General features: G+C 50.8%; 7 protein-coding genes across 7 annotated transcripts; 4 read left to right on the forward strand and 3 right to left on the reverse strand.

Moving 5' to 3' along the window:
* Nucleotides 1-110: 110 nt before the first annotated feature.
* Nucleotides 111-3,465, forward strand: F4807DRAFT_192325 (uncharacterized protein). The gene is made up of 6 exons (XM_047993703.1): nucleotides 111-499; nucleotides 598-1,499; nucleotides 1,566-1,901; nucleotides 1,951-2,036; nucleotides 2,090-2,412; nucleotides 2,464-3,465. Exons 1-6 carry the CDS (start codon nucleotides 446-448, stop codon nucleotides 3,151-3,153), a joined length of 2,391 nt encoding a protein of 796 aa, XP_047851764.1. The 5' UTR covers nucleotides 111-445; the 3' UTR covers nucleotides 3,154-3,465.
* A 546-nt stretch (nucleotides 3,466-4,011) lies between these two features.
* F4807DRAFT_192319 (JAB1/Mov34/MPN/PAD-1 ubiquitin protease-domain-containing protein) lies at nucleotides 4,012-5,461 on the reverse strand. Its single transcript, XM_047993702.1, has 2 exons — nucleotides 5,165-5,461; nucleotides 4,012-5,055 (listed from the first exon to the last, which is right to left on the reverse strand). Exons 1-2 carry the CDS (start codon nucleotides 5,270-5,272, stop codon nucleotides 4,075-4,077), a joined length of 1,089 nt encoding a protein of 362 aa, XP_047851765.1. The 5' UTR covers nucleotides 5,273-5,461; the 3' UTR covers nucleotides 4,012-4,074.
* Nucleotides 5,462-5,621: 160 nt separating this feature from the next.
* F4807DRAFT_192433 (DUF1253-domain-containing protein) lies at nucleotides 5,622-8,233 on the forward strand. The gene is made up of 3 exons (XM_047993704.1): nucleotides 5,622-5,905; nucleotides 5,973-6,692; nucleotides 6,753-8,233. The coding sequence occupies exons 1-3, from the start codon at nucleotides 5,754-5,756 to the stop codon at nucleotides 8,068-8,070; spliced, it is 2,190 nt and encodes a 729-aa protein (XP_047851766.1). The 5' UTR covers nucleotides 5,622-5,753; the 3' UTR covers nucleotides 8,071-8,233.
* Nucleotides 8,140-9,363, reverse strand: F4807DRAFT_436333 (ribosomal protein L17). The gene is made up of 2 exons (XM_047998950.1): nucleotides 8,882-9,363; nucleotides 8,140-8,759 (listed from the first exon to the last, which is right to left on the reverse strand). Exons 1-2 carry the CDS (start codon nucleotides 9,095-9,097, stop codon nucleotides 8,397-8,399), a joined length of 579 nt encoding a protein of 192 aa, XP_047851767.1. The 5' UTR covers nucleotides 9,098-9,363; the 3' UTR covers nucleotides 8,140-8,396.
* A 631-nt stretch (nucleotides 9,364-9,994) lies between these two features.
* F4807DRAFT_436335 (uncharacterized protein) lies at nucleotides 9,995-11,252 on the forward strand. Its single transcript, XM_047998951.1, has 2 exons — nucleotides 9,995-10,333; nucleotides 10,404-11,252. Exons 1-2 carry the CDS (start codon nucleotides 10,313-10,315, stop codon nucleotides 11,118-11,120), a joined length of 738 nt encoding a protein of 245 aa, XP_047851768.1. The 5' UTR covers nucleotides 9,995-10,312; the 3' UTR covers nucleotides 11,121-11,252.
* F4807DRAFT_436339 (uncharacterized protein) lies at nucleotides 11,239-13,536 on the forward strand. Its single transcript, XM_047998952.1, has one exon. The coding sequence runs from the start codon at nucleotides 11,774-11,776 to the stop codon at nucleotides 13,073-13,075; it is 1,302 nt and encodes a 433-aa protein (XP_047851769.1). The 5' UTR covers nucleotides 11,239-11,773; the 3' UTR covers nucleotides 13,076-13,536.
* An 884-nt stretch (nucleotides 13,537-14,420) lies between these two features.
* F4807DRAFT_462981 (uncharacterized protein) lies at nucleotides 14,421-18,309 on the reverse strand (the record flags this gene model as incomplete). Its single annotated transcript, XM_048001902.1, has 2 exons — nucleotides 14,421-15,842; nucleotides 15,895-18,309. The coding sequence occupies 2 exons, from the start codon at nucleotides 18,307-18,309 to the stop codon at nucleotides 14,421-14,423; spliced, it is 3,837 nt and encodes a 1,278-aa protein (XP_047851770.1).
* Between the last annotated feature and the right edge of the window lie 5,481 nt (nucleotides 18,310-23,790).

The following is a 23,790-nucleotide window of genomic DNA, read 5'->3' on the forward strand; positions in this document are numbered from 1 at the left end:
CCCGACCTTCCTTCCCCCTGCTGACCGCAGCCCTATTCTAGTATCCATCATTTACACAATCATCATTCGGCATCTTCATAACACTCTATCGTCGGCGGATAAGAAAACTTCAGATCGATCCTCTCAGCATCTCAACTTAAAATAAGAAACTCCGAACCTAGGAACTTCACAACGCATTTTCGAGATACCCAAATCACGACACGACAATGATTAGCCGTATTTCGTACTCCCTGAGGGCTGCGTTTATTCATTTTCTTTCCTGATTCCTAGCCGCTCTGACGTCGTCACCGAAGCTATCGGATATCTCGATCGTTAAGTGCTTTTGTTCGTTCGGGGTTCTTAGGATTTGCGAGAACGTCGAATCTTTCTCTGTCGTTATTGAGGACGAGCGATACATCTTGATTATTAGTGGTTATCATCAAACGCGATTTTTACATATTTAGCCATGGCGACCGTACCAGCAGCGACCGCTGGTCCTAAAAAATTGTCTTTCGCCAAGGTATGTTTGCCCTAGTGTGCCAGCAGAAGACCCTTCAGCTCAGCGGATTATACCTTTTTCTATTTTATTCTATCAGTGTATAACTAATCATATTATAGGTTGTTGCCTCTAAACCCATCTCTAAACCTAAAGAGAATGTTCCCATCGTTTCGGCTACCCGAGTCGCCGTACCAACTATGGATCACCGCGTACAGTCTTCTACAGCTTCTACAAACCCTGCTGCAACAAGCAAGAACATAGCATCAACTCCCGCCCATAGTCCGACAGTTGCTACCAAATCCCCCCCTGCTCTTAAAGAAAATGGTGTAGTGGCCACTCCGCCCGGTAGCGAGGCGGTTAGCAGCACTAAGCCTGCGCAAAGCGGCAAAGATCAGCACGCCTCACTTTCTGCCGCTAGCGCTTCGTCCACGCCCAGCCTCGTCGTGAACGGTTCTTCATCATCTTTAGGTGAAGCACAGAGCAAAAACGAAAACGGAACGTCTGTATCAGATGACACTTCGCAGAGGGCGGATTCCAACTCCGAGATGGGTACTAAGGCGCCTAGTCTCGATGGGAAGAGCATTACTTCGGGAACCACGTTTGCACTTGACGAGAAGGAGTCCCTGCGACCAGACGACAGCGCTAGTGTAAAAGCAGCTGCGGAAGATGATGAGGCGTTTTCAGTAAGAGGTTCCTTGATTGCGAACTCTCGAATGGGATCTGAAGTAGCCCGTATCCATCGACTTCGGATCGGCGATATGCCTGAGAGACGAATTGTTCAAATACTCCCCGAAGCGCCAGATCAAGGCGTCGTCACCCCTCAAAGTGGTGTTTCCAGCCAGCAGCCCCCTATTGAGCAACCTCAGCCGCTCGGTATAGTGAATGGATCGTCTGATGCATTTACCTCTATGTATGGCCAGAATCCGGATGAAAAGCTTCTCGAGGCTATGCAATCGCCGAAGGACAGAATCTTCCTCCTCAGATTGGAGCAAGATGTGATTAACTTCGTCCAATCTTCTAAGTAAGTACATATATAATTCATAGCAATGTTTTTCTTTTCTTTTCTCCGAGGCTAACGATAGTATAGGGAACCTTACATGGATTTTCCACCGAACAACTCGTTCTGTAGGATGCTAACTCATAAGCTTGCCGACTATTATCACATGACACATTCTTTCGAAGCAGTCCAAGGCTCCGTTCGCATCTACCGGACTCCATTTTGCCGTGTGCCTCCGTCTCTGGCAAGCATCGCGGGAACAAACACTAACGCCAGCGCTACTACAACACCGCCGCAGCTTTTGCCAAAGAAAATCATGCGGCGTGGTGAGGACGGTGGATCAGGTCAAGCTAGTACCAGCCCATCCAAGGCGACTTCCGAAGTTGGAAGCGACGGGAAGGAGAAGGGAGCTCCAACGAAAGAGAAGTATGTAATATGGAGACAAGATATATAGGCATTGCTAACCGTATGGTAGACTTACTAGAGAAGAACGGGAAGAAGCCTACTTCAAAGCTCGAGAGAAGATCTTTGGCACAGACAAACCAGGAGAATCAACACCTGGTACGCTTCTCAACACCTTGCCTATCACATTCTTAAATGCTGACAAGATATAGAAAATGATGATGCAAACGGAGTCTCGAGAGCAAGCTCCGTCTCTGCCAAAGACAAGTCAACCCTTGGAAAACGCGGGAAAACAGGGAAACAACGAAGAGACGATTCCGAGAGCTTTGACTCCCGGTCTCAGTACCAGCCGTACTATAACCCTCACCAGCCCAACTGGACGCCCCATTATGTCCCCATCGGGCACCCGCAATATAATAGCCCAGTTCAGCAGCCTTACCAAAACCAAATGCCGCAGGCTTATGCGCCTCCTCCACAGGCATATCCAACCATGATGCCAAACAATGCATATCCACAATATGGGAGCATGCCAGTGGTAAGTAAATTTCTGGTGAATACCATGTTGCAGAGCTGACCTCATCTCAAGTACCCACCTCAGACGCAGCCTACTCCGCCACGATACACCCCTTCTAATGGTTCTATGGGTACTTATGGTGGACCAATTCAGACTCCTCCGCAACAACAATGGCAACAACCTCCTAACTACCCTCCTCAAGTGCCCTCGTCTAGCCCGTATCAAGGCCGGGCTCCTCAGCCTGCAGCCCAAGGAACCGCAGGGTCTCTTGTCATCCCTTACGCGTTTGGACAGCTTCCAGCGAATGCTAATCCGCATGATCCTAAGAGCCAGCATCCCATTCCCGGAAGTTACAACCGCCATGCTTTTAACCCTAAGACCCAGTCGTTTGTGCCTGGTAATGGGATGATGCAGGTTCAGCCTCCCATTCCCCCCTATAATATGGGCGGTCACGGAAGTCCTCAAGTTGGATCACCCCATCTAGCCTACAGTGGGTATGCTTCTCCTGCTCCGCCACCTCAGCCCTACGTCGGCGGGCCAGGCTATGGTATGAGCCGGCAGGGGTCCAACAACTCTCTGCCGGCTTACCATCCGCCTCAGCATCTCCCTCAACACCCGTCGGCGCATCTTCCCCAGGCCCCGCCTCAGATGCCGAACAAGCCAAGCATCCCTCCCCCGACTGGACCAGGTCAGACGTTCAGCCACCTCCCTACTTACGGAAATCCGGCCACTCTACCTCAAAAGCCTCCCACTGGGATCTAGATAAAGACTCGCGCAACGCAATACACGCATGAAAAGTTAGCAAGCATTGGTGGTGTTTATTCTTTTCGGTGAAGACTCGAGGCGGATGGATAAAGGGCATCCACGAGAGACAATGACACCGGCGTAAATTGGCGGGCTGCTATTACGGTATCATTGGTTGGCGTTCTGGCGCAGTTGGGTTTAAATTAAGACACGTTGATGGAAATGACGAAAGATCTTCTTTGCCCCCCGTTTTGTAAGAGCATTGAGGTTCAGAGGTATCAGTGCCCGATATATCGATGTAGAAGGAACTCCACCCTGTGTGGACCGGTCCTGGGTTCCGGCTGCCTAGGATTATGATGATTGCAGTTAGTATTTGCTGATATCAAGGTAGAGTAACGCGAGCAATTTTACTACAAGCATTAAATATTACACCACCCCCTTTTTACCATAGTCGCCATTGGATCAATACGTAATGGACATTCTAAGATCACGGAGAAAATACGATCAAATCAAGTTAGGGTCCCTTTTTTATAGGCATTTTTTGTTCTTCGTGGCCGCGATAGCGTTCTTTTCTCTTTTTCTAATATTGAAGATCCCCTAAGTAAACGCCTAGTATAACCTCGATTGCGTATCTTCACATACATGCATTGCTTGCTTTGCCTTGAAATGACTTGCTCAGCCCTTCGCCATGCGTGCCGTGTATGTATGTATATGCAACACCAAACGGACAGCTTAGCAAGCAGCAACGAAAAAGACGCAGCAGAAACGATGAGCCTACTCCCCCCTAATCCGAGCGTTCGTGGTCCATGCTAGATGCCAATTCCCTTTCCCTATACCCTTTTTTTTGAGGTACATTCATGACCTGAAAACGTAAGCCCTAGCCCTTCTCTACTGACGAAGAATTATGTCTGGGGACGCGCTGGGACGAAGGCAGCTGCTTCACTCGCCGTTCTCCCGCGGCTCTCCCCGCTGCTGGCCGCCTCCGCCACGTCCTCCGCGTCCGCCTCTCTTACCGCCGCGCTGGCCGCGCTCGCCTCGCTCGGGCTTGCCGTCCTTCTCGCCTTCCTTGCCTTCGGCCTTGCTGTCGTCGGTGGCCAGCACGGCCGTGGCCAGGCGCTGGGAGAGGTCGATCTGGGTGCGGATGCTGTTGGCCAGGTAGCTGACCATCAGCACGTCCTGGATGTGGTTGTTGAAGTCGGACTCGATGCTGGACGGGTCGACCTTGGGGGCCAGGGACAGCGCGCCCATCAGGTACTGGCCCAGCGCGTTGTTGGGCTCGCGCTCCTCGTCGATCACGCCGCCGACGTACTCGGACACGCGGTCGAGCAGGTCGAGCGTGTGCTCGAGGCTGCGCGTCAAGGACTCGACGTCGCTGATGACGGGCGCGGAGCGCGCTTCCGTCTCGCGCGCCGACGAGATCAGGTCCAGGGCCGAGCGCTCGGCGTCGCTGTGCGCGAGCTTGTGCGGGACCTGGATGAAGAGGCAGGACTCGGAGGCGCGCTCGGCGTTGACGGCGACGGGGGCGGAGATGTAGGCGCGCGTGCGGACGTCGGCGCCGGGCTCGGCGGAGACGGTCAGGTGCACGGCCGGGTGCGGGAAGGTGCCGGTCTCGGGCGAGGCGAAGAAGTTCTGGATCAGCGCTGAGAAGCTGTTGAGCTCGTGGCTCGTGGTGTACCACCCGAGCAGCGTCTCGCGCGGGTGCGCGCGCAGGTGCAGCGACAGCATGTTCTTCTGGTACTCGACGTCGACCTCGACCTGGTCCTCGTTCTCCGTGTGCGGGATGGCGAAGGACGAGGATACGTTCGCCTCGCTGCCGTCTTCGGACCGCGTGCCCACCAGCGCGCCGATAACCCGCGAGGAGGACGTGGGCGCGGGGCGCACGTCACGGCGGGTGGCGTGGTCGAGGATGGAGAGGATGGCCTGGTTTGGGTGTTTGTTGTTAGTATTTTTTATTTGATATTACATATTATACAGTTGACGTAGGAAACGGGGGAAGGGGTGAATGCAACGAAAGTAGGGAGGCTCGTACTTGAGGCTGGATGTTCACGGAGAGCGGGGCAATATTATGCTGATAATTCAACGTGGTCGGCGCCAAAGGCCGCGACAGGTGAAGAAACGGTTCGGCGTCGACGGCCATGATTGCGGTTTATTCCTGCTTTTCTTCTCAGATAGTCGAATGTGCGGAGGAGAGTGGGCGATCGCGGGTGCGTTTCGGAGTCAAAGGAGCGTTTGCCGCGTTTCCAAGCTCTTTCTCGCAAATTGAGATGCAATCGAAACTTTTTTTTTGGACGACGTTGTAATTTTCAAGTTCTGTAGTGGGGTTCTTTGGCGGGTTGTGGGCAAGGCTGAGAGAGGAGTCAGGGATGTGGAGGAGATAAGGATAAAGATTCTTGGCTCGACAGGGGATAGGGTGGCCGGTTGGTGGGGCGTGGCGACATATCTGTGGGTCCTTGTGGCTTGCGCGGAAGAATTTCTGCAAGGCTGATGCTCAATTCTGGAATTTTTTGGTTAATTATTCAACTTTCGACATCTTTTTTATATCAAGCCATTCACCTACAAATCTTGAAAAGAATAAAGAATACATCGCTTTTTAGACTAATAATTGACTGGCCCATCACATGCCGGGTAAATTCAGAGGGGGTGGCCGTCGTGGAGGCCCTCCTAGAGGAAGGGGAGGTGGCAGAGGTGGTGGACGAAGTGGAAGAGGAAGAGGAAAGAGAGGGTTTGGAGGTGCTCCTAGGTTTGACAGTCAAAGACTTGCAGAGATCGAGTAAGCTTGCTTTTCTTTTGTTAGTTCGGTGACTTCAAATGCGAATATCGTCTAATATTTCTTACAGGGACTCAGACAGTGAGGCATCCGGAGAGGAACAGCTTTCACCAGACGAGGAGTCTCAGGATGAAGATTCTGGGTCAGAAGAGGAAGAGGAGCCAGCACCTAGCAGGCCCTACTTTGCTTTGATGCAGAGTTTATCAAAGGAATCATCTGCTCCTAGTTCTAAGAGGAGAAAACTTGACCATCAGTCCGAAGAAACTCAGTCAAGCGCAAAGCCTGAGCAACCAAAGGTCATTGAAGTAAACGAGGATGAAAATAAGGACATCGACCATGTAGAGGAAGCGGAGGAGGGACCAGAAGATGAGATAATAGGAGATGAGGACGATGAGGATGATATTCCAGACTCGTCCGACCCATTTGAGACTCATTTCGTCAGTCCAAGCCAAGACGAATTACCAAAACGCCTCAAAGCTATTCAAGCAAACGAATATAGCCAAACACACTCGGAACACGATGGCTGGAGGATAATAAGAAACCTTCCTGGCAAAGGCCTAGCCAACCCAGCACCACTCCCGCCTCCTATATCCGGACCATCCAGTTTAAACCTTAAACAAAGGCTTGTCGAGACGATCAATCGAAAACGACCAACTTTCGACAAGTTAGAACAAGTCCTCTACCCATTGACTTTCGCCTATAATGATCTTCTATTTTGCGGGCGTACGACTAAGAATGCCGAGAACTTGCGACGAATGACATGTCTCCATAGTGTAAATCATGTCTTCAAGTAAGTCCCTTAATAATAACTAACCTAAATCAAAGAGTCCTTGGACTAACTATTTTTTAGGACTCGTGATCGAGTTATCAAGAATAATGCGAAGCTCTCGAAAGAGGGTGAGAACAGCGACTTCGAGCCGAGAGATCAGGGCTTCACGAGACCTAAAGTCCTGATGATACTACCGACTCGCAACTCAGCCGTCAAGATGGTTAATACTATCTGCTCCCTATGCGAGCCAGAGCAGCAAGAGAATAGAAAACGCTTCGACGAGTCATATATCGACAAGGAGGCCAAGTTCGCATCAGATCGTCCCGAAGACTTCCGAGAACTCTTTGAAGGGAACGACGACGACATGTTCCGCATCGGCATCAAATTCACCCGGAAAACCATCAAATACTTCTCACAATTCTACAACTCCGACATCCTCATAGCCTCCCCCTTAGGGCTGCGCATGGCGATAGGATCGGAAGAGGACAAGAAGGAGAAGAAGGTCGACTTCGACTTCCTCAGCTCGATCGAGATCGTCGTCGTCGACCAGGCCGACGCGCTGCTCATGCAGAACTGGGAGCACGTCGAGTACGTGTTCGAGCACCTCAACCTGCAGCCGCGCGAGGCGCACGACTGCGACTTCAGCCGCGTCCGCGAGTGGTACCTCGAGAGCCAGGCCCCGCACTTCCGCCAGACCGTCCTGCTCTCCGCCTTCAACACGCCCGAGCTCGCGGAGCTGCACCGCCGGTACGGGACGAACTGGGCCGGGCGCCTGCGCGTGCAGCCCGAAGCGTACGGAGGCGCGATAGAAGAGCTAGGGGGCTTGGTCAAGGCCAAGCAGACGTTCTCGCGCTTCGAGGCGCCGAACGTGGCTGGCGAGCCCGACGCCAGGTTCGAGTACTTCACGAGCGCCGTGGTGCCCTCGCTGACGAAGAGGGGGCGCGATTTAAGCGGTACCCTGGTGTTCGTGCCGTCGTACTTAGACTTCGTGCGCGTGCGCAATTACTTCGCGACGAACCCCGCCTGCGCGAACGTCACGTTCGGCGCTGTCAGCGAGTATGCGGGTGTGCCTGAGGCGTCTAGGGCGAGGTCCCATTTTCTGAATGGCAGGCACCAGGTCCTGCTATACACGGAGCGGGCGCACCATTTCCGCCGCTACGCGATCCGGGGCGTGAGGAGAGTGGTTATGTACGGGTTGCCTGATAACCCGACTTTTTACAAGGAGATCGTGGGAGGGTACTTGAGCAAAAGCGAGCAGGACTTGAAGATTGAGCCGGGGCAGGGGAGCGTGAGGGTGCTTTTCTCGAAGTACGATTTGTTGAGGCTGGAGAGGGTTGTGGGGAGCAAGAGGGTTGGAAAGATGATTAGGGATAGGGGGGATACGTTTGATTTTATATGATGTGGAAATAAGGTAATCAGAGGCAATGCAAATGAATGGAGAATGGAGCATTCACGGGTGTTAGCGAGTATAGTTGTGAATTATTCTTTTGTTCGTATGGGCTGTAGTATTGGTACATATTTCGTACAGCACCTCCTATGTTCAAGCCAGGCCATTCGACCGTCTTTCAGAGCAAGTTCAGAGCAAGCTGATATAGCGGTTTATATCGTGCTCTAAACCACCACCACCACCCCTCGCGATCAAACCCGAGCTCTCCGGCATCCAAGGTAGCCTGACCTAGTCAAGGATATCGGCATCCTCCCCTACTACTCTCAACCGCCGTCAAATCAAACATGCGGCGACCCCTTCCGCACGTCCACGGTCCTCTTCTCCAAGCTCATCTTCGAGACCCGCTTGACCATCTCCTCGAAGGCCTCCTTCCCGTCCTTGCGGTACCGCGTGACCTTGGCGCGGTTCATCAGCGTGATGGGCTTGTGCTCGCGCCCCAGCTTCTGGTCCCGCGCGACGGCCCCCGCCGTCATCGCGAACCGCAGGTCCCGCGGCCCGTCGACCAGCTCGAGGATCGCGCTCGCGCCTTGGTCGTACCGCGATTTGGGCTCCGTGCGTAGCACCCGCGTGTATCCGCCCGGCCGGTCGGCGTAGCGCAGGCGTAGCTCGCCGAAGAGCTTGGGCATTAGGGCTTGTGGGGTCTGTTGGTTGCGTGGTGATTAGTCTGGCTGTTCTTTACCTCCCACTATTCTTCATGCTGATGCTGGAGGGGGGTTGGGGGATAAAGGGAGGGGGAGGAAGAGTAGGAGGAGGAGGGGCTTACGTATAAAATACCCTGAGCCTTCCGCCTACTCGTCTCATTGTTCCGCTTCGCGATGGTGATCAGCTTGTCGGCTAACCGCTGGGTTTCCTTGGCCTTGGGCCATGTCGTGTGGACTCGCTCGTGCTGGACGAGGGCCGTCAGCAGATTTCGCAGTAAGGCCTGTCGATGTGAGGACTTCCGACTTAAGTGTCGGTACTTGGTCATGCCTCCCGCCATCCTTCAATTGCTCGGGCCTGAGGCGGACAACGGGTGTTTTTATGGTGGGATTGAGGTTTGGCAACTGGTGATGTTCGATATTGACAGGGGTACGAAAGTACTTTTACAATCGTGGATTTTAATTGGGTCTAGCTTAAGGTTTGTGCACGGGCCGAGCTGAGCTTCTGTGGGAAGGTACTAAGGTACTTGCGATTGGTACTATGAGAAAAGGATTAAAGGGGATAGAATGTTATATTGTTGTTTGTTTTCTAAGCTCTAAAATCTCCTGCGGAGATTTTAAATACCTCCCACAGTGCAGGTAGCACTTTCCCAGCTTGTACACCTTATCTAGTACGGACACACAAGAGCCCGCCCCCGGGCGACTTCCTTCAATATAAAAGCCCATTCAGGGAAACCACGAACACAAGTCCGAAACAGCCAACCCTCGCACAACCCTAACGAGCCCACAGAACACAGCTCCCACACGCCGGACAGGCTAAACACCCGCGGGCCACCGAAACAGTCGGGTCCCTCCACTGCTCACCCAATCCCCGGGACAAAACCACAGCCGGGAGGGGAACAAACGCAAGGCTATACTGATGGGAAAGTAGACATCAACGGGCCGAAACGGACGACGAAAACAGACGGCGGCAGCGGCAGCACGGCAGGCCGAACGAACGAGATATATTGATGATTTTTTTGATGGCGGGGGAGACGGTGCTCCAGACGACGACAGGGCCACAGCGGCGAGAACGGGGCTTTTTTGCCTTTAGTAGATAATATGATTCAACAAACGAGTGACTGAACGAGTGACTAGATGACGATGCTGTAATAATACTCCCATGCGTGATCGATTCCGGTGTGGAGGCACCAGAAAAAGAATTAAAGGGGATAGAATGTTATATTGTTGTTTGTTTTCTAAGCTCTAAAATCTCCTGCGGAGATTTTAAATACCTCCCACAGTGCAGGTAGCACTTTCCCAGCTTGTACACCTTATCTCTATGTAGCGCGACTTTCATCTGATGACGAACATCAATTTCGATCTCCGATTTCCGATTTAATACTACGATTAATAACAAACTTCTGCTAAGAGCAATTGAGTTCTACACTCAATAAAGCTATAGGAGAGCTTGGGAAGATCACGTACATTTCTCCTATACTTCTATTATACTTCCTACCTACTTTGTTGGTATCCAACACTGCTTGCGCCGTAGTGCGCACATCAAACAGCTCACGATGGGCTTCACAACCGGCTTCGTACGTTTCCATTGTTTCTGTTATATCAACTAGTATTAGACAGCATCTAATCCACTTGCGTTACGTATAGACCGGAGGTGTAACGCTTACCCTCTCCATAGCCTACCTGACCGTGCTCGCCCACCAACGGAGCAGAGAACACCAAGCCGCAGTCCTTCGACAACAGACATTTCTAGTATCAAGCATAATCGATCCGCTACCCCCAGCATTACCACCCACAAGATCCGAGATCGCAGCGTCAGAACGCGCACGCTTTACCGAGAAAGCTAAGGATCGATGGAATGCCGAAATAGAGGGTGCTGTCCGCTGGGCCCAAAGCAAGAACTGGGACGAAGTTCGTGAGGATGCCGAAGCTGCCCTCGCCAGAATATGGGCCAAGGCATTCAGTGAGGCTCAGGAACAGGTCGAAAAGAACCAAGGGAAAACAGATGCGGCCGAGAGCAAGTTAAGCCAAGGCAAGGAGAAGACGGCAAGTGTAGCTGCGGCTACTAAGAACGCCTTTACAGATGCGAAGGCAAAGGGCTCCGAAGTCGCTACCAAGACGGGAGAGAAGGCTGAGGAGACGAGAGGTTCGATCTTTGGCGCCATCGCAAGTGGCTTCAGCAAGGCAAAGTCGGCAGTTGTGGGATCAAGTGAGAAGATCGAGGACGCATCGTCCCAACTCTCTGCAGAAGAGAAGACACTCAACCAACGATATCAAAAGACGGCTGGGCTCGATAGAAGCAAGGAGGAGGTACTTGCCGCGAGATATAACCAGCAAACCAACACGCAACTAAAGACCTTATAGAAAGACTATATATAAGTCTATCTACACTAAATGGCCTTTGAAAAAGAAGGATAAATACACCTCTACACCTGTACCATAGCCTTCTGCCTACCCTACCTAAAAAGTATTAATACATCTCTCTGTATGCTCCTATTTCTGTAGAATGGCTATGACGAGAATCCCTATTATCTAAGCCACTATCGTCGGATGACTCACTCAGACTGACGGCACCCGCCCCAATACATCCTGCCGTATGATTCACTGCATGATATCTTAAGCTTTTTCGTTCACTCTCACCAAAAATATTTTCTTCTTCACTCTTGTTCACTCTTCTTCACGCTAAGTTACCTTTCATCCACCTGCAAATTTCACCACATTGCGAATCGTCACCTAACTTTCGTTACCTATCATCACTTAACTCTCATCACCTATTCCTTGAAAGAATAATCATGAGCACCACGGCCGTCATTGACGGAAAAGCCAAGAGCATGGCAAACTTGGACCACTCAGACGATGAACACTTCTCCGATTGCCCTCCCGCAGACGTGTATGATCGGGGCCACTCTGCTACTGTTCACACTCTGTCTACGTCTTCCGGAGAACTAAGCCAGCATCGTCAAGGTGACCGTCGTAGACCAACCTATGCCTCATTCTAGGAACCTGAGCGCAAGAGTATGGAACGTGACCCCAGTCCGCCTCATCCCGCAGGCCCTCGTCGCCCTACTATTGTCATCCAAGAGCCTACCCCTCCCGAGTCAGCAGGCGCCGCGGGTCGTAAGCAGACACGCAAGCATGATGAGGACAAGCTCAAGGAACCGTCCAAGAAACCAGACCAGAAGCACCGAAGCTATCACGCCGCTACAGAAGCTGCCCATCCATCCGCCACTCAGGATAACGACAAAAACAACGACAAGGGCAAGGGTAAAGAGGACATCGATGCGACCAACAATGACAACGACCAAGAACCTCGTCGCCACCTCCGCTACCACATTACCCATCAACACCACTACCATATTCACCACCATCATTATCACACGAACTACCTCCCCGGCACCGACGTCCCGCAGCGCCGCCGCAGCGAGACGAAGCACCAGTGGTACGCGCCGCCTCCCGGGTATCGTGATATGCACGGCTATGTTCAGATGCCCAGCCGCCAGGGCGCGCCCGTGCAGTCTAAGGACCCTCACGCGCCTCCTCCTGCGCAGCAGCAGCATGAGGTCCGCGCCCACGATTACGGCTACGAGCACGACCATGACCATGACCATGACTACCACCAGACGGCGACTCAGCATCAAGTGCGTGATGCCGAGAAGCAAGCGACGTACGCCGTTCCCCAGCGTCGCAAGTCGGGCAAGGGATCCCGCCATCGAGAAGCTTACTCACGATATGCCCCTGCTGTCGCTGCTGTCGCCGCTGCTACCCAGAACAAGGACGCACCTAAGCTCCACCCTAAGGCTCAGATGTACGAGGCCCAAGAGCGTCAAGGCAAGGAGCACTTGGATGACCAGACCTACCGCCGTCACCACCACCAGACAATGCGCTCGTACCCCGATGCCTCGAAGCTAGCTCACGGGTCCTCGCAGCGCCAGAGCCAGAGTCAGAGTCAGCGCCGACGCTCCGCTCCCATTCCCATTCCTCAGGTCGCACATGATTTCAATGCCGTCTCGGGCCTCGCCGCGCGCCGCGCGCACAAGAAGCATCGCGGCTTCGGCGAGCGTGAGCGTGGACATGGTCGCGAACATGAGCATGGACATGGCCGCGAGTATGAGTACGGGTACAAGAAGCGCAGACACTCGTACTCTCCGCCGTCGGTGGCTTCGGTGTGTCCTGATGAGAGTATTAGTCAGATTCGGGGTGGTCGTGCGGATAAGGGTATGGGTAAGAAGAAGGGAAAGAAGGAGAAAGGAAAGGGAGGGAAGGGTGAGGGTGAGAGTGAGGGCTCGCAGTCGAAGCTCAAGTCTAAACTGCGCAAGTAGGTCTTGCGCATGCTAGAATAGGCGGCGGGTGTGATGAGCGCGGACTATCCTGCCTACCTATGTACCTGCCCACATAGGTATAAGGGGCAGACGGCGGTAGCGCATATTTATGCACACGATTATGCGCTCCTGAACGCACCGAAAGGGAAGGAAGAGTGGAGGGAAGAAACAGAAGCACATTAGCAGGAAGGATAACGGGTCGGGCGTTTTAGCTATCATTGGCACTGACAGCATTACACTAATCTTTGCTCACGAGCTGAGAACGGGCTGAAAGGAGCAGGAATGAAAGAACAACGAGGGGAAACGGTCAGTGGCAGGTAACTGGCATTTTTATTCACAGATGAGGCTCGACGGGCATATTGCACAGTTGACATACCTCACCTCAGCTATCGGTGGTCAGGTATGGGCTTGCATTAGATAGCTTCGTACTTTCATAAAATCTCCACTCATTCAGACTCGAACGTACGTGCATATTTCTTATGTACTAAGGTAGCTTCGTCGAAATAACAACCTCGGAGGGACCATCACCACCTTAGGGGTTGTCGTATATGTTTCACGATATTGGTGACTGTCAAGTACCTACCTGGATATGCCCGTAGCATTATACCGTATATGCTAACTACATCGACGTATAGCCGAATTGCTAATACAATGTCATGATATCACAAATAGACCTGTTCGCCAGTAAGGAGGTACCGTATATCTTTAACGTACCATCATGATACCAAGCCAAAATCAAGCATTGCACATCAAGCAAAAGCAAGATTGAATTTAAACGTAACCGGTTCTCATTTCACGGTATCTCGAAACTGCAAACACATGACCTCAAAACTTAGGTCTTCATCATCACATCTTGCCTCACTTCGCCTCCTCCGCTCCCCCTCTCTTTTTCCCTCCGCGCTCCGCATTCCGCATCGCGCGTCCTACATATCTAACCACGCCAACAACAACGCAACGATAAAGAACATGTAACAAGTACCTAGAAAAAAGAAGACAGAGCGTGGTATCAACTGGACGACCGAGCCTTCCATATTCGACTTGGTCCAACCTAATAAATGACAGTAACACAACCCTCCGAAAGAAGAAGAGAGATAAAAGAGAATTCCAATTGTATGATATCGACGATGGATATACGCGTAAAAAAAAGATCTTCGTGATGATGACTGAATAGATTTTGAGTCGACATTCTCCCGCCGAGAAGCCATGAATATTTTAACCCTTGCCTCCTTTAGTCCTAGCTCTAGACTTTAGAATTTTTGGTGTCCTTAGTACCTACACGAGTGGTGGGAATAAAAAAGAAAAGTAGAAGTTTATACACGAAAGTTGTAAACGTGAGATCAGCCAATCAGTATGCTGTAGATTTCTTGCGGCGTTCGAACATTCGGGAGAACCCGCTGCTCTTGGTTTCGACGGGAGAAGGGATCCGTGCCACTGGTTGTGGTGGCGGCTCCGAATCGCGTAAGAAACTGGCCAGGTCGGAAGTACGGCTATTATTAACCGAGACAGCATCTCGGGGCTCGAATCTCTTCATTGGAACACGACCTGACGGGGCAGCCATCATTGGCGGAGCTCCCATCGGCGTCGGTGCCGGCGCCGGCGCTAGCGGTTTAGATTCGCCTCTGTATTTATCCGTCCCCATCGGAACGACGATAGGAGTGTAACCCCTGCCGTTACTGGCTCGGCTGTTGAGAGATCTCGAATCGGTGTTGCCAAGCCCCTTGGGATTCGATTTGCTGATGGAACCTCCACCTGCCCTCAGACGTGCTATTAGGTTTGGTGCGCTAGATTTCTTCTTCGGGATAGCGACAGGTTGCGATTCGGGTTCAGGAGGAGGGGGATAGTTGTTAAGGAAGTCGATCAGACTTTCTTCTTTCTTTGGTTTCGGCTTTGGTGTCATGTCCAGATCGTCATATTCATCATCGCTGATGTCAATGGCATAGGGGTCACGAACTCTACGTCTCGTCCTCTTCGGCACCATATCATCGTCGTCAAAGTTATTGCCTGTGAAGTGTTGCATCTTGTTTGCCTTGCTCAAAAGCGCACTTTGAGAATTCATGGATGAAGGGGCCGACGTCTCCGTGAAATTCGTCGACGTCTCGCTGTTTCGAATGTTGGGTATCACTGCGTCGACCGCTCTACCGCCTCCCGCGCCGCTCATTTGCAGCTGGTCCGAATCCATAGTCGTCCGGAAGGGGGCGACATGCCGAGGGATGCGCGGGTTATTTCCATTGCTAGTAGGTGGTCCACGCCGAATAAAATCTATGAGGTCAGAGTTCTCATTCGAGGAGTGAATAGAAGCATCTCTGGCTTGAAAGTTAGATCGGATGCTTGTATTAGTCTGCCGGCTGTCAACGCTCGCGCTCTTCCCCGTATGCGAAGGTCCTGTGGCACTTCGTATAAGCTTATTCCCTGTACCCTTGTGTCCGCGATTGTACTGGGCGCTGTGTTCTCCTGGTGGTCCTGTAGACCGAATAAAGTCGGCAAAGTCTTGCAGAGATTCCCGAGGGACTCGTGCCTCTCTAGCTTGCGGCGCGGCAGCTGATCGGCTCTTCGGCGGTACTGAGATGGACGAACTCGAGACAGACGACGCGTACTTTCCGGTGATGGGAAGGTCTGTGGGTGGATGGGAACCTAGACTGGTCTGCTTCGTTATCGATGCGGACCTCTTGATAGAGGAAGACCGAGATCGCTCGGTAAGCCTCGTTTCATCGTTCTTTTGGAACCTATTAGAAAGCTTAGGGCTTCCGTTGTGTTGAGATGAACCTGACTGTTTCTTTTATTAGATCCTATTTGAAACGAACGAGGCATTCGACACTTACGTCAATGTCACGCATATTTTCGGGCGTTAGGGTATACTGTAGAGTTTCACCACTATGTATGAGCTGTTCGAAGTCGCGAGCCTTATCCTCGGATCGCCGAGAGTTGCCGTCTTCGGAGGTACGAACTGCTTTAAATTTGGTCGACGTAGAAGAGGGGGACTCGCTTGGCACAGGGCGCGGGAATTTCGGTGATTCAGGCGAGCCTCGCCGGTCAGATCTCGGGGATGGTGCGCCATTGGAGACTGATCGTCCGTAAACCGGTCGGCTTGTGCTTCTCTCCGGCAGAGTTGGCAGCGGTGGGTTCCTCGGTGCCCTCAAGGGGGTTACGGGCTTCTCTTCGAAAGATCCCTCAATATCAGGGCCACTTATGATCGACACTTTGGTAGGTACTGATAACTGCGACGACTGCGAATGAACGCTTCTTAAAGGACTCGGGTTTCGAGGTGGTTGAATGATTGGGAGATTATTGTCTTGAGAATCTTCCAATGGTGGCAGAATAAGAACATTTCTCTTGATAGCGGACGAGTCGTTCGGATCACTCTCTTCGGCAATCGGAGGCGTTGTCGAAACCCCACGAATAGTCATGGCAGACTCCGGTACTTCTATGGAGCTTCCTCGCGAACCGGCTGTCGGGCTACGAGGGCTTTGCACCTCAATAACGCGCACTGACCGTGAACTGTTAGATCTAACATGCACAAGAGGAGCAGGTCTACCAGATTCCGATGTGGCGGGTGAGCTTCTTCCACCGATGCTTCCCCCGATAGAGATCCGTGACGACGTCAGAATCTCAGGTTCTTCGGCAAATTCGTCAATTTCTTCCTCTTCGGCTTTAGTCCGTGGAGTACCACTACCAGTGGTGGCCGACATCATAGGTAAGGCGCCAGTGAGACCTTCGGGAATCATCAGATTATTTAAGGCGGCCTGAAGCTCCGGTGTTTCCCTAACTGAATCCCTAACCCTCTTGGGATATTTGTCCGCACGAGCGCTGCCATCCTCATTTACTTTGATAGAGGTGGACTCAGCCGTCAATTCCACGGTAGACTTCTCTGGTGTGTCTGCAACATCACCGCTTGGCTCCGTAGAAGCTTGAGGATCAACTTCGCGGGCCGTCGGTGGAGGGGAAGGACATCGGGGAGTTTTCCGTAAAGGAAGAGAACGCACACGTCGAATTGGAGTGCGTGTTATCGAGGACCCAATAGAGGCTAGTGCAGCCTTTGTTGATTGAGAAAAGACCGCCAAGCTCTTAGGACGTATGGTACGGTCTCTTTCATCTTCACTTTCCTCGTCACTATACGTCGCCTCAACATCGCTGTCTGGTAAAGGCACATCGGCTGGCTCGACTACCTTCTGTTCCGATTTATCGCTCGTTTCCTCACTTGCAGCCTCCGCATCTTGCTCCTCCTGCACCGCAAGCGCAGGGTCGGAATCTCTAGGCGTAGGAAGCGGTTGCACAAGATCTGTCGCTGAACTTCCGCGCCGTTGAGTGGCACCAGTAGAGCTTCGCGAGAAGGGCCGGGAGTAGTTGGGCTCTAACGGCGATCGAATCCTTTTTTTCCAAGAACGCCAAAGTCTTCCGAGAGTCCGGTCTAAAGCAACGCGCTCCATGTCTAACTCTTGGACTACAATGCGATCAAAATATTCTCCGGGTAATCGAGTGCCTTCCTTCAAGTCCTTTTCGTATTTCACGCGCAACCGGTTGAACGCCGCCTGACCGGCTATGACAAGTACCTGTTCGCCCATGAATTCGAGAATGGAGGTTAGGAAAATAGCAACCGCTGGAGACACAATATCCGACATAATATCGTCCGACTCGCTCCTGAGGTGTTCCTGCTCCATGTGGTAATCCTCGTCTTCCTCTTCCATATCGCCAAGGGAAGAGTAGACCATGCATCGTAATCTCGTTCTCTTCCACACCAGTTCAAGGTCCCAGTCACGGGGAGATCCAGTATTTGTAGCCTGCGACAAATCTTCAACTTCACCACCACCCAGGTATTCTCGAAGTTCTTCGTCTGCATTGTTGATGGCATCCTTGGCAAGCTTCGGTTTCAATACTTCGCTAACGGCGGGTCGCAGAGCAGCTAATGAGGTGGATTGCGCAATACCGATGATGTTGAATAGAAGCTGATCAACAAAGTTATTCGCTAATTGGAGCGCACTCTGTGAAACTAAAGCAGTTTCCCCCGAAGGCTCGATCCCCATTTCATCATACCACGACTCAGAGTGGCTATCGTGGTCATTAGTGACAATTTGCGAAGCAGCAGAAGCAGCTATAAACACTGCTTCAGGTGTTACAGAGAGTGGGGGCGACATGAGATTATGGCCGACCGTTGACGGGCGATCGCTCGAGATGCTTTGGGTTCTCGAACGAACATGCCGCGGCGTGCTCGAGATAGCGACTGAGGATGAGCCCGACATGGCTGAATCGCGGGTAGGGAAAGTCTCAATCGGAATATCTGTGGTAACGGCAGACCCAGGAAGGTCGCCCTTGTTAGAATTTGACGACAGGATGAATCGAAGTGCTGCAGACTCGCTGTCCGCAGAAATTAGGACGCCTCAAGGATTGTTGTCGAAACGTTGGAGCTGGGATGAAACTTCAAATGTTAACTGCAAGTTCTATTTTCTTCAATGAAGAAAGCAATTAGGATGATTGCACCGAAACGATTGCCGAAGAGAAAGCTAGAAGATCATTGGTGAATTGGACAAATGGGAGCTCGCAGATGAAACATTCCGCGGAAGGACTGGGAAACCTGAAGAGCCAAGTGTTGATATGCAATATAAGAGATATGTAGGTATGTATGTATGTACAGATGGAATCGTCCCTAGGTAGCTTGAGACTGGTCGGCGACTTCATAAATCATGCATCATGACAAGAGACCTTCGCAGATAACTTGCCAAGTGATGAAAGAAAATGGAATATGGAATATGTGGTGATGTGACGTGTGGTATAACGCAGTCAGTGTGACCACATGTGATGTGATAGGGATTTTGTGTAAGAGAATTGAAATGGATAATTGCGATGACCGTCGGGCCGCTGGAAGTGATATGTAACTCATATCGTTGTTTCCCCTATTTTCGCTAATAACATGGGAATGAGGCTTCGTAGACGAACTAGCCCTTGTCGACTAGGGGGGTCGCATATGGCAGTAAACAGAGAAGATCAGTAGGCAAATTGTTTTTCCAAAATTGTTGTATACCTATTCGCCATCGAATCGAATCTGTGCGCCCCATAGATCGCAACGGCTTCGCATACCTACCTAGATGAAGATGACAAGGCAAAAGCAAAAGCAAAACGATAAACGGCAGAGAAGTAAAAAGTCAACCAACAACGTACCCTATCAAGGACCCTATTATTGATTCGGAATAAGCAAATACGCCACGAACTGCTAGGCGAGTAACTATCACTTTCGGATTCTTCAAGGAAGGCAAGCTTGTGTCGAGTTGGGATTCTTGTTAAGAAGGCATGTTGGTCGCAAAACCGGAAGGGCGGATATAATGTTTGTCGGTGACCCAGCGTGTCTAATTACCCAGTCGCCGATGTAGGTACCAAACAGATCGCTTCAACGCGAATTGGACGGCCGTTGGAGGGGGAAATCATAAACGAGGTATGAAAACATCAGAAAACATTAGCAGCAAGAAACAACATTTTCGATGTTGTTCTGGTGGTGGTTCTACTTTTAGTCCAAAGGTTTGCCGGTACGCACCTACGCACCTGGGCAAGGTTTAATAAAGTCAAACCGTCTACCTAGGTCAGCAACGACCAACGTTTCGCGGCTGTGAGGCAGGGAACATCCCACCCTACGTAGTATGTACATCGTCTACATCTATACATCTGCGTTGCACACCCCGTCCAGTTCTAGTTCGTGCCTTCCCAAACTACATACAGTTACCATACCAGCCCATAGTAAAGCTGGGCGTCGCCCCATCCGAGCCGGAACCAAAATAACGCTAATTTAGAGCTATGCACCTAAGTCGTTAGCTCGATCCCTGCTCATGTTTGTATGTGGCATGCTGGTACATGTAGCTGGGGGAGTACTAAGTAGAAAATTTGGGTATGCACCCCTGAACTAGGGTCTAAATTCTTCGCAGCAGGTGGGATATTGAAGTAATAGTAAACTTAAGACCCCGCATAAAACTGTAGCGAGTTGAGTATATTCGCCTCTTTTAGGCTTTTATAAAGTTGTCATCGATGTCTTAACATAGCTCTCTCCCACCATTACTCATGCCACTTGCAAAGACGATTGTTGTTGACATTCTCAAGTCACATGTCGAAATAGTCAATTTGGATGAATATGCTTAGACGGGTTAGAGGGTGGATATATCCGTGTTTCGAACTCGAATTTCGGAGATTTATTGTGTAAACATGCAGCGGGCAGCTGGTCGCACGTCCACCAGAGGATAATTTTCCCAAGGGTTTTCTTTCCAGTCCATGGTAATGGTAAGTTAATTGAGTCCAGAAAAAGTCTCAGATTATGAAATTGTTGACATTGTATTTGCTATATATACATATATATGTGCATGCATATCCTGAATTGGTTACAGTCTCGAAGCTGGCCGAGAAAAGACGGCGGCACCAAGCACCAAGGGGCTAGACCCGACCCCGAATAGTGGAGGCCGAACAGGAACGCGCGGATTTTGATATTGCTTAAAGGATCGAGAAACCCACAGATAGCCACAGGGTGGAGGTCATGGATCTCGTGGGAGGTGGAGGATCCCATCTCTGGCTTGTTCCAATAAATTGAATCCGGTTGGTGATTCCGTGCTAGTCTTGCGATGACACGCGAGGAACGACAGGGTTGGTGATATGCTAAACCGTTTTAATTTATGATGATAGGTTGCCCATGTTGCCCAGGTTGCGCCCCGTGCAGGCCATTGTCGGCTACGCAGCTGGTGATCCATACTGCGTAAAGCATCAATCAGATTCTACATAATAACTCAATATCCGAATGATAGCCCTCCAGGTAATATTAAATAATGTCGCACTGAGGGTGAGATGATGACGACCGCATTAAGCATTGCGCCTTTACTGTACATTTACCAGTTTTCTTCAAGAGGAACCATGCTGTACATCGATGGCGCAGCCAGGCTTTAATCGAGGCCTACGAAACTGAGGCCGGCAACTAATAGAGTAGCATATGTCTCGGGCTTTCTTAGGTGTTATTTATCGGACTATTATTCCTTTACTAAGTAATATTATATCACGTCGTCTCTGCAGACCTATGGAGTTAAACCCACTCAGACTCATTAGCAACGCAGTATATAAACCATATGCCTACCTTATGGTATGGGTGAGCTCTAAGATCCGTAGGATGCAGGATTCTAATGCTAGTCCGGGTTTGGTAGAACAAGTCTTCTAATACAGCCCTCCCGAAGAGTTTACCTACTGATTGTAACCCATCTAATGTACAGCCGACAAGAAACAGGATGCGGGTCCTAAACTCCGGGGGCACACCATTACATCAACCATATTATCTATAAGTACAATGCCAAAGATGCCAAAGACTTGCCGATCTAGGACGAGAGAAGGATTCGCTATAATCCTTCACCGCAATTATAACATGCATCTCCCTTCCAAGCCGTACAATGAGATGAATATTCGTATAATTACATTCGGTCCTCCTTCAAACATACACATCCACGCAAACCCTTGGGGTCCATTGCCTAGCCAAAGTGGGCTTCAGGGTTTCAAAAAGGGGATGAATATCAACCTTGTAAACAACACTACAGAGTAATTATTTGCTTTGTACGCCTTGAAAATGGTATAATTGTTGTAAAAATAACCTCTTGGTAGTATGTGTGATGGAAAGTGATATTTTTAGTCCAGAGACACTGTAGATACCACGCATCCCTTATTACATGTATTGGCAATGGTCGTCTAATGGGACCGATCTATAGCCCGGCAGAAACCAGAATCTGACCCGGAATCATCTCCTTATTAAGCTTCAGTGTCACCCTCTTGTACGAGGTTCTGCTACCGAAAATTCAACTGGACTCCCCTATATCTGTCCGGTGCGACGCAATCTGTCGGCTTTCTCATTTCTTGAATCAGTAGGGCTAGCTACCTGCCTACCAAAGTAACATTTGGATGAACCTCTTTAGTACCAACTACAGCTAGGCGCAGCTATGCAGTCTGTGCAGCGAGATTCGAGCGCAAGACCATCATACGGCCCGAGTTACAGCCTCGCCTAGCAGCCTATGTGTTATTTCCATCATATATCAGTTGTGTATCTTTTGCAGTTTCCACTCAAGGTCTTGATCTAATGTTGCCAGTTGGTTAACCGAAGGCGCTGCGTTGGCCACCATCTCCATCTCCAGATGGAGGCGGTTTATTGCAGCGTATCATTAGCGATCCTTCGAAGCCACCGGCATGCATCTTGCCACAATAGTTGGTGGAGTGCTTACTGCATCGGACCTATCTATCAGCCGCTTCTATGACGAGTCAGTGTGGGCATGTGGATTGAAGAAGTGGAGCGAGCAAGAACCATGCGAGATATATACATACATATACGATGGCTATGCCGACTGGTCTACAAATCTTCCCTGCGCCGATCCCGAGTATGGACGGGGAACTCTTAAACTTACAGCCTGCCTCTACTGGCAACCTTCTTTACATATCTAGACCTTGAACTCCATTTCCGGACGATAGAGATGTTGGGATAGCCAGGGCTAATCGTGCCAAATGCCGCAATCCGCTACCTTCTCATAGGCATGGCCGGACCGGTGATTTACGCAAGTTCCCTAACCTACCGATCCGCTCCGGACACGTACTTAAGTCCGCCCAATGATCGCCTATGCACTAACCTCCGTTGAGCATCTTATGGCGATAAGAGTTGTCACCATCGTAGCGCTTACCCTTTTGTCTCTTATGCGTGGAAGGCATCCAGAAAATCCTCTCAGATATTTTCTCGGTTCTCTCCACATTCTCAAGGTGAATCTATTAGAGCCACGATTATTATCGTCAGCGCCGCGTGACCGAAAGAACAAGAAACATCTCATACTTCCTTCGTGCCGTGGGTACTGACGCCAGCCACATCATCTTCACATATGTAAAAGTCCCCATTTTTGTATCAATCTCTCATGTTTTCTGTCTCACTACTCCAGATCGTCATGCTTTAAGATTCGTGGAGAAAGTATTTTTCTTATTCTGTACGCATGACACTCTTTCGGGGTGAAACAAATAACCCCATCAGGAAATTTCCGAGACAGCTCGTTTGTATACAAATCTATTCTGGCGCCCGATCGACCCGGTCATCAAAATCTGGGGTCTACTGAGCCGCATAGACGGCATTTCGAATCTCACCTTGTCCCCAAGGCTCGGACAAGGGGCCATTTAAGGCTCCGCGGATTCGGTACCTGGGGGTTCGGTAATGTAGAGCTTACACAGCTCTATCATGTCGTGTGGATGGATAGTGGGCTACTTGCCTACCTAAGGTAGGACAGGTGAGATGCCACATCTCGGTCTCTTTCTACCTCGGTGGAATAAATTCACATAAATCTTCAGCTCGTGGGCGCTTTCGCGTAAATTTACATGGAACGGATCTCTAATGGAGTCCTGGTCCTTGTCCACCCACCAAACCCGGGCATAAATCTATTAGGAGGGCGTAATAAGAATTGTCACAGCGACCGCTTCCCGACCGACCGCGAGATAGTCATGCCCCAATGCAGCGTTCCGACAGCCAACGGCCTCACTTGCGTGCTGTATCACCTAAAGCCTTAAGCTTTCCTAACTGTCTAGCTGTCAGACTCCGCCCCTTCCGAAACAATAAGATGATTCTGTTTCCCTGGAGGCGCCACCCAATTCCCTCAGCACTAGGCCTTGCGGCATCCTTCCATGCATCTTCCACGCACGCGCGTTAGGCCTCAGGTATAGGTAGAAGGCTCGCCCAGCCTGCTTCACGT

The sequence above is a fragment of the Annulohypoxylon truncatum genome, assembly GCF_022578515.1.
Source record: "Annulohypoxylon truncatum strain CBS 140777 unplaced genomic scaffold F4807scaffold_29, whole genome shotgun sequence".
Taxonomy (NCBI): domain Eukaryota; kingdom Fungi; phylum Ascomycota; class Sordariomycetes; order Xylariales; family Hypoxylaceae; genus Annulohypoxylon; species Annulohypoxylon truncatum.

Coding starts and splice junctions, on each gene's coding strand:
- F4807DRAFT_192325 (XM_047993703.1), top strand. CDS start 446: ATGGCGACCGTACCAGCAGCGACCGCTGGTCCTAAAAAATTGTCTTTC. Junction 1,500..1,565: donor AACTTCGTCCAATCTTCTAA/GTAAGTACATAT, acceptor ACGATAGTATAG/GGAACCTTACATGGATTTTC. Junction 1,902..1,950: donor GGAGCTCCAACGAAAGAGAA/GTATGTAATATG, acceptor ACCGTATGGTAG/ACTTACTAGAGAAGAACGGG.
- F4807DRAFT_192319 (XM_047993702.1), bottom strand. CDS start 5,272: ATGGCCGTCGACGCCGAACCGTTTCTTCACCTGTCGCGGCCTTTGGCG. Junction 5,056..5,164: donor CCGTGAACATCCAGCCTCAA/GTACGAGCCTCC, acceptor CACCCAAACCAG/GCCATCCTCTCCATCCTCGA.
- F4807DRAFT_192433 (XM_047993704.1), top strand. CDS start 5,754: ATGCCGGGTAAATTCAGAGGGGGTGGCCGTCGTGGAGGCCCTCCTAGA. Junction 5,906..5,972: donor CAAAGACTTGCAGAGATCGA/GTAAGCTTGCTT, acceptor TATTTCTTACAG/GGACTCAGACAGTGAGGCAT. Junction 6,693..6,752: donor AGTGTAAATCATGTCTTCAA/GTAAGTCCCTTA, acceptor ACTATTTTTTAG/GACTCGTGATCGAGTTATCA.
- F4807DRAFT_436333 (XM_047998950.1), bottom strand. CDS start 9,097: ATGGCGGGAGGCATGACCAAGTACCGACACTTAAGTCGGAAGTCCTCA. Junction 8,760..8,881: donor AGGCTCAGGGTATTTTATAC/GTAAGCCCCTCC, acceptor CGCAACCAACAG/ACCCCACAAGCCCTAATGCC.
- F4807DRAFT_436335 (XM_047998951.1), top strand. CDS start 10,313: ATGGGCTTCACAACCGGCTTC. Junction 10,334..10,403: donor TGGGCTTCACAACCGGCTTC/GTACGTTTCCAT, acceptor CGTTACGTATAG/ACCGGAGGTGTAACGCTTAC.
- F4807DRAFT_436339 (XM_047998952.1), top strand. CDS start 11,774: ATGGAACGTGACCCCAGTCCGCCTCATCCCGCAGGCCCTCGTCGCCCT.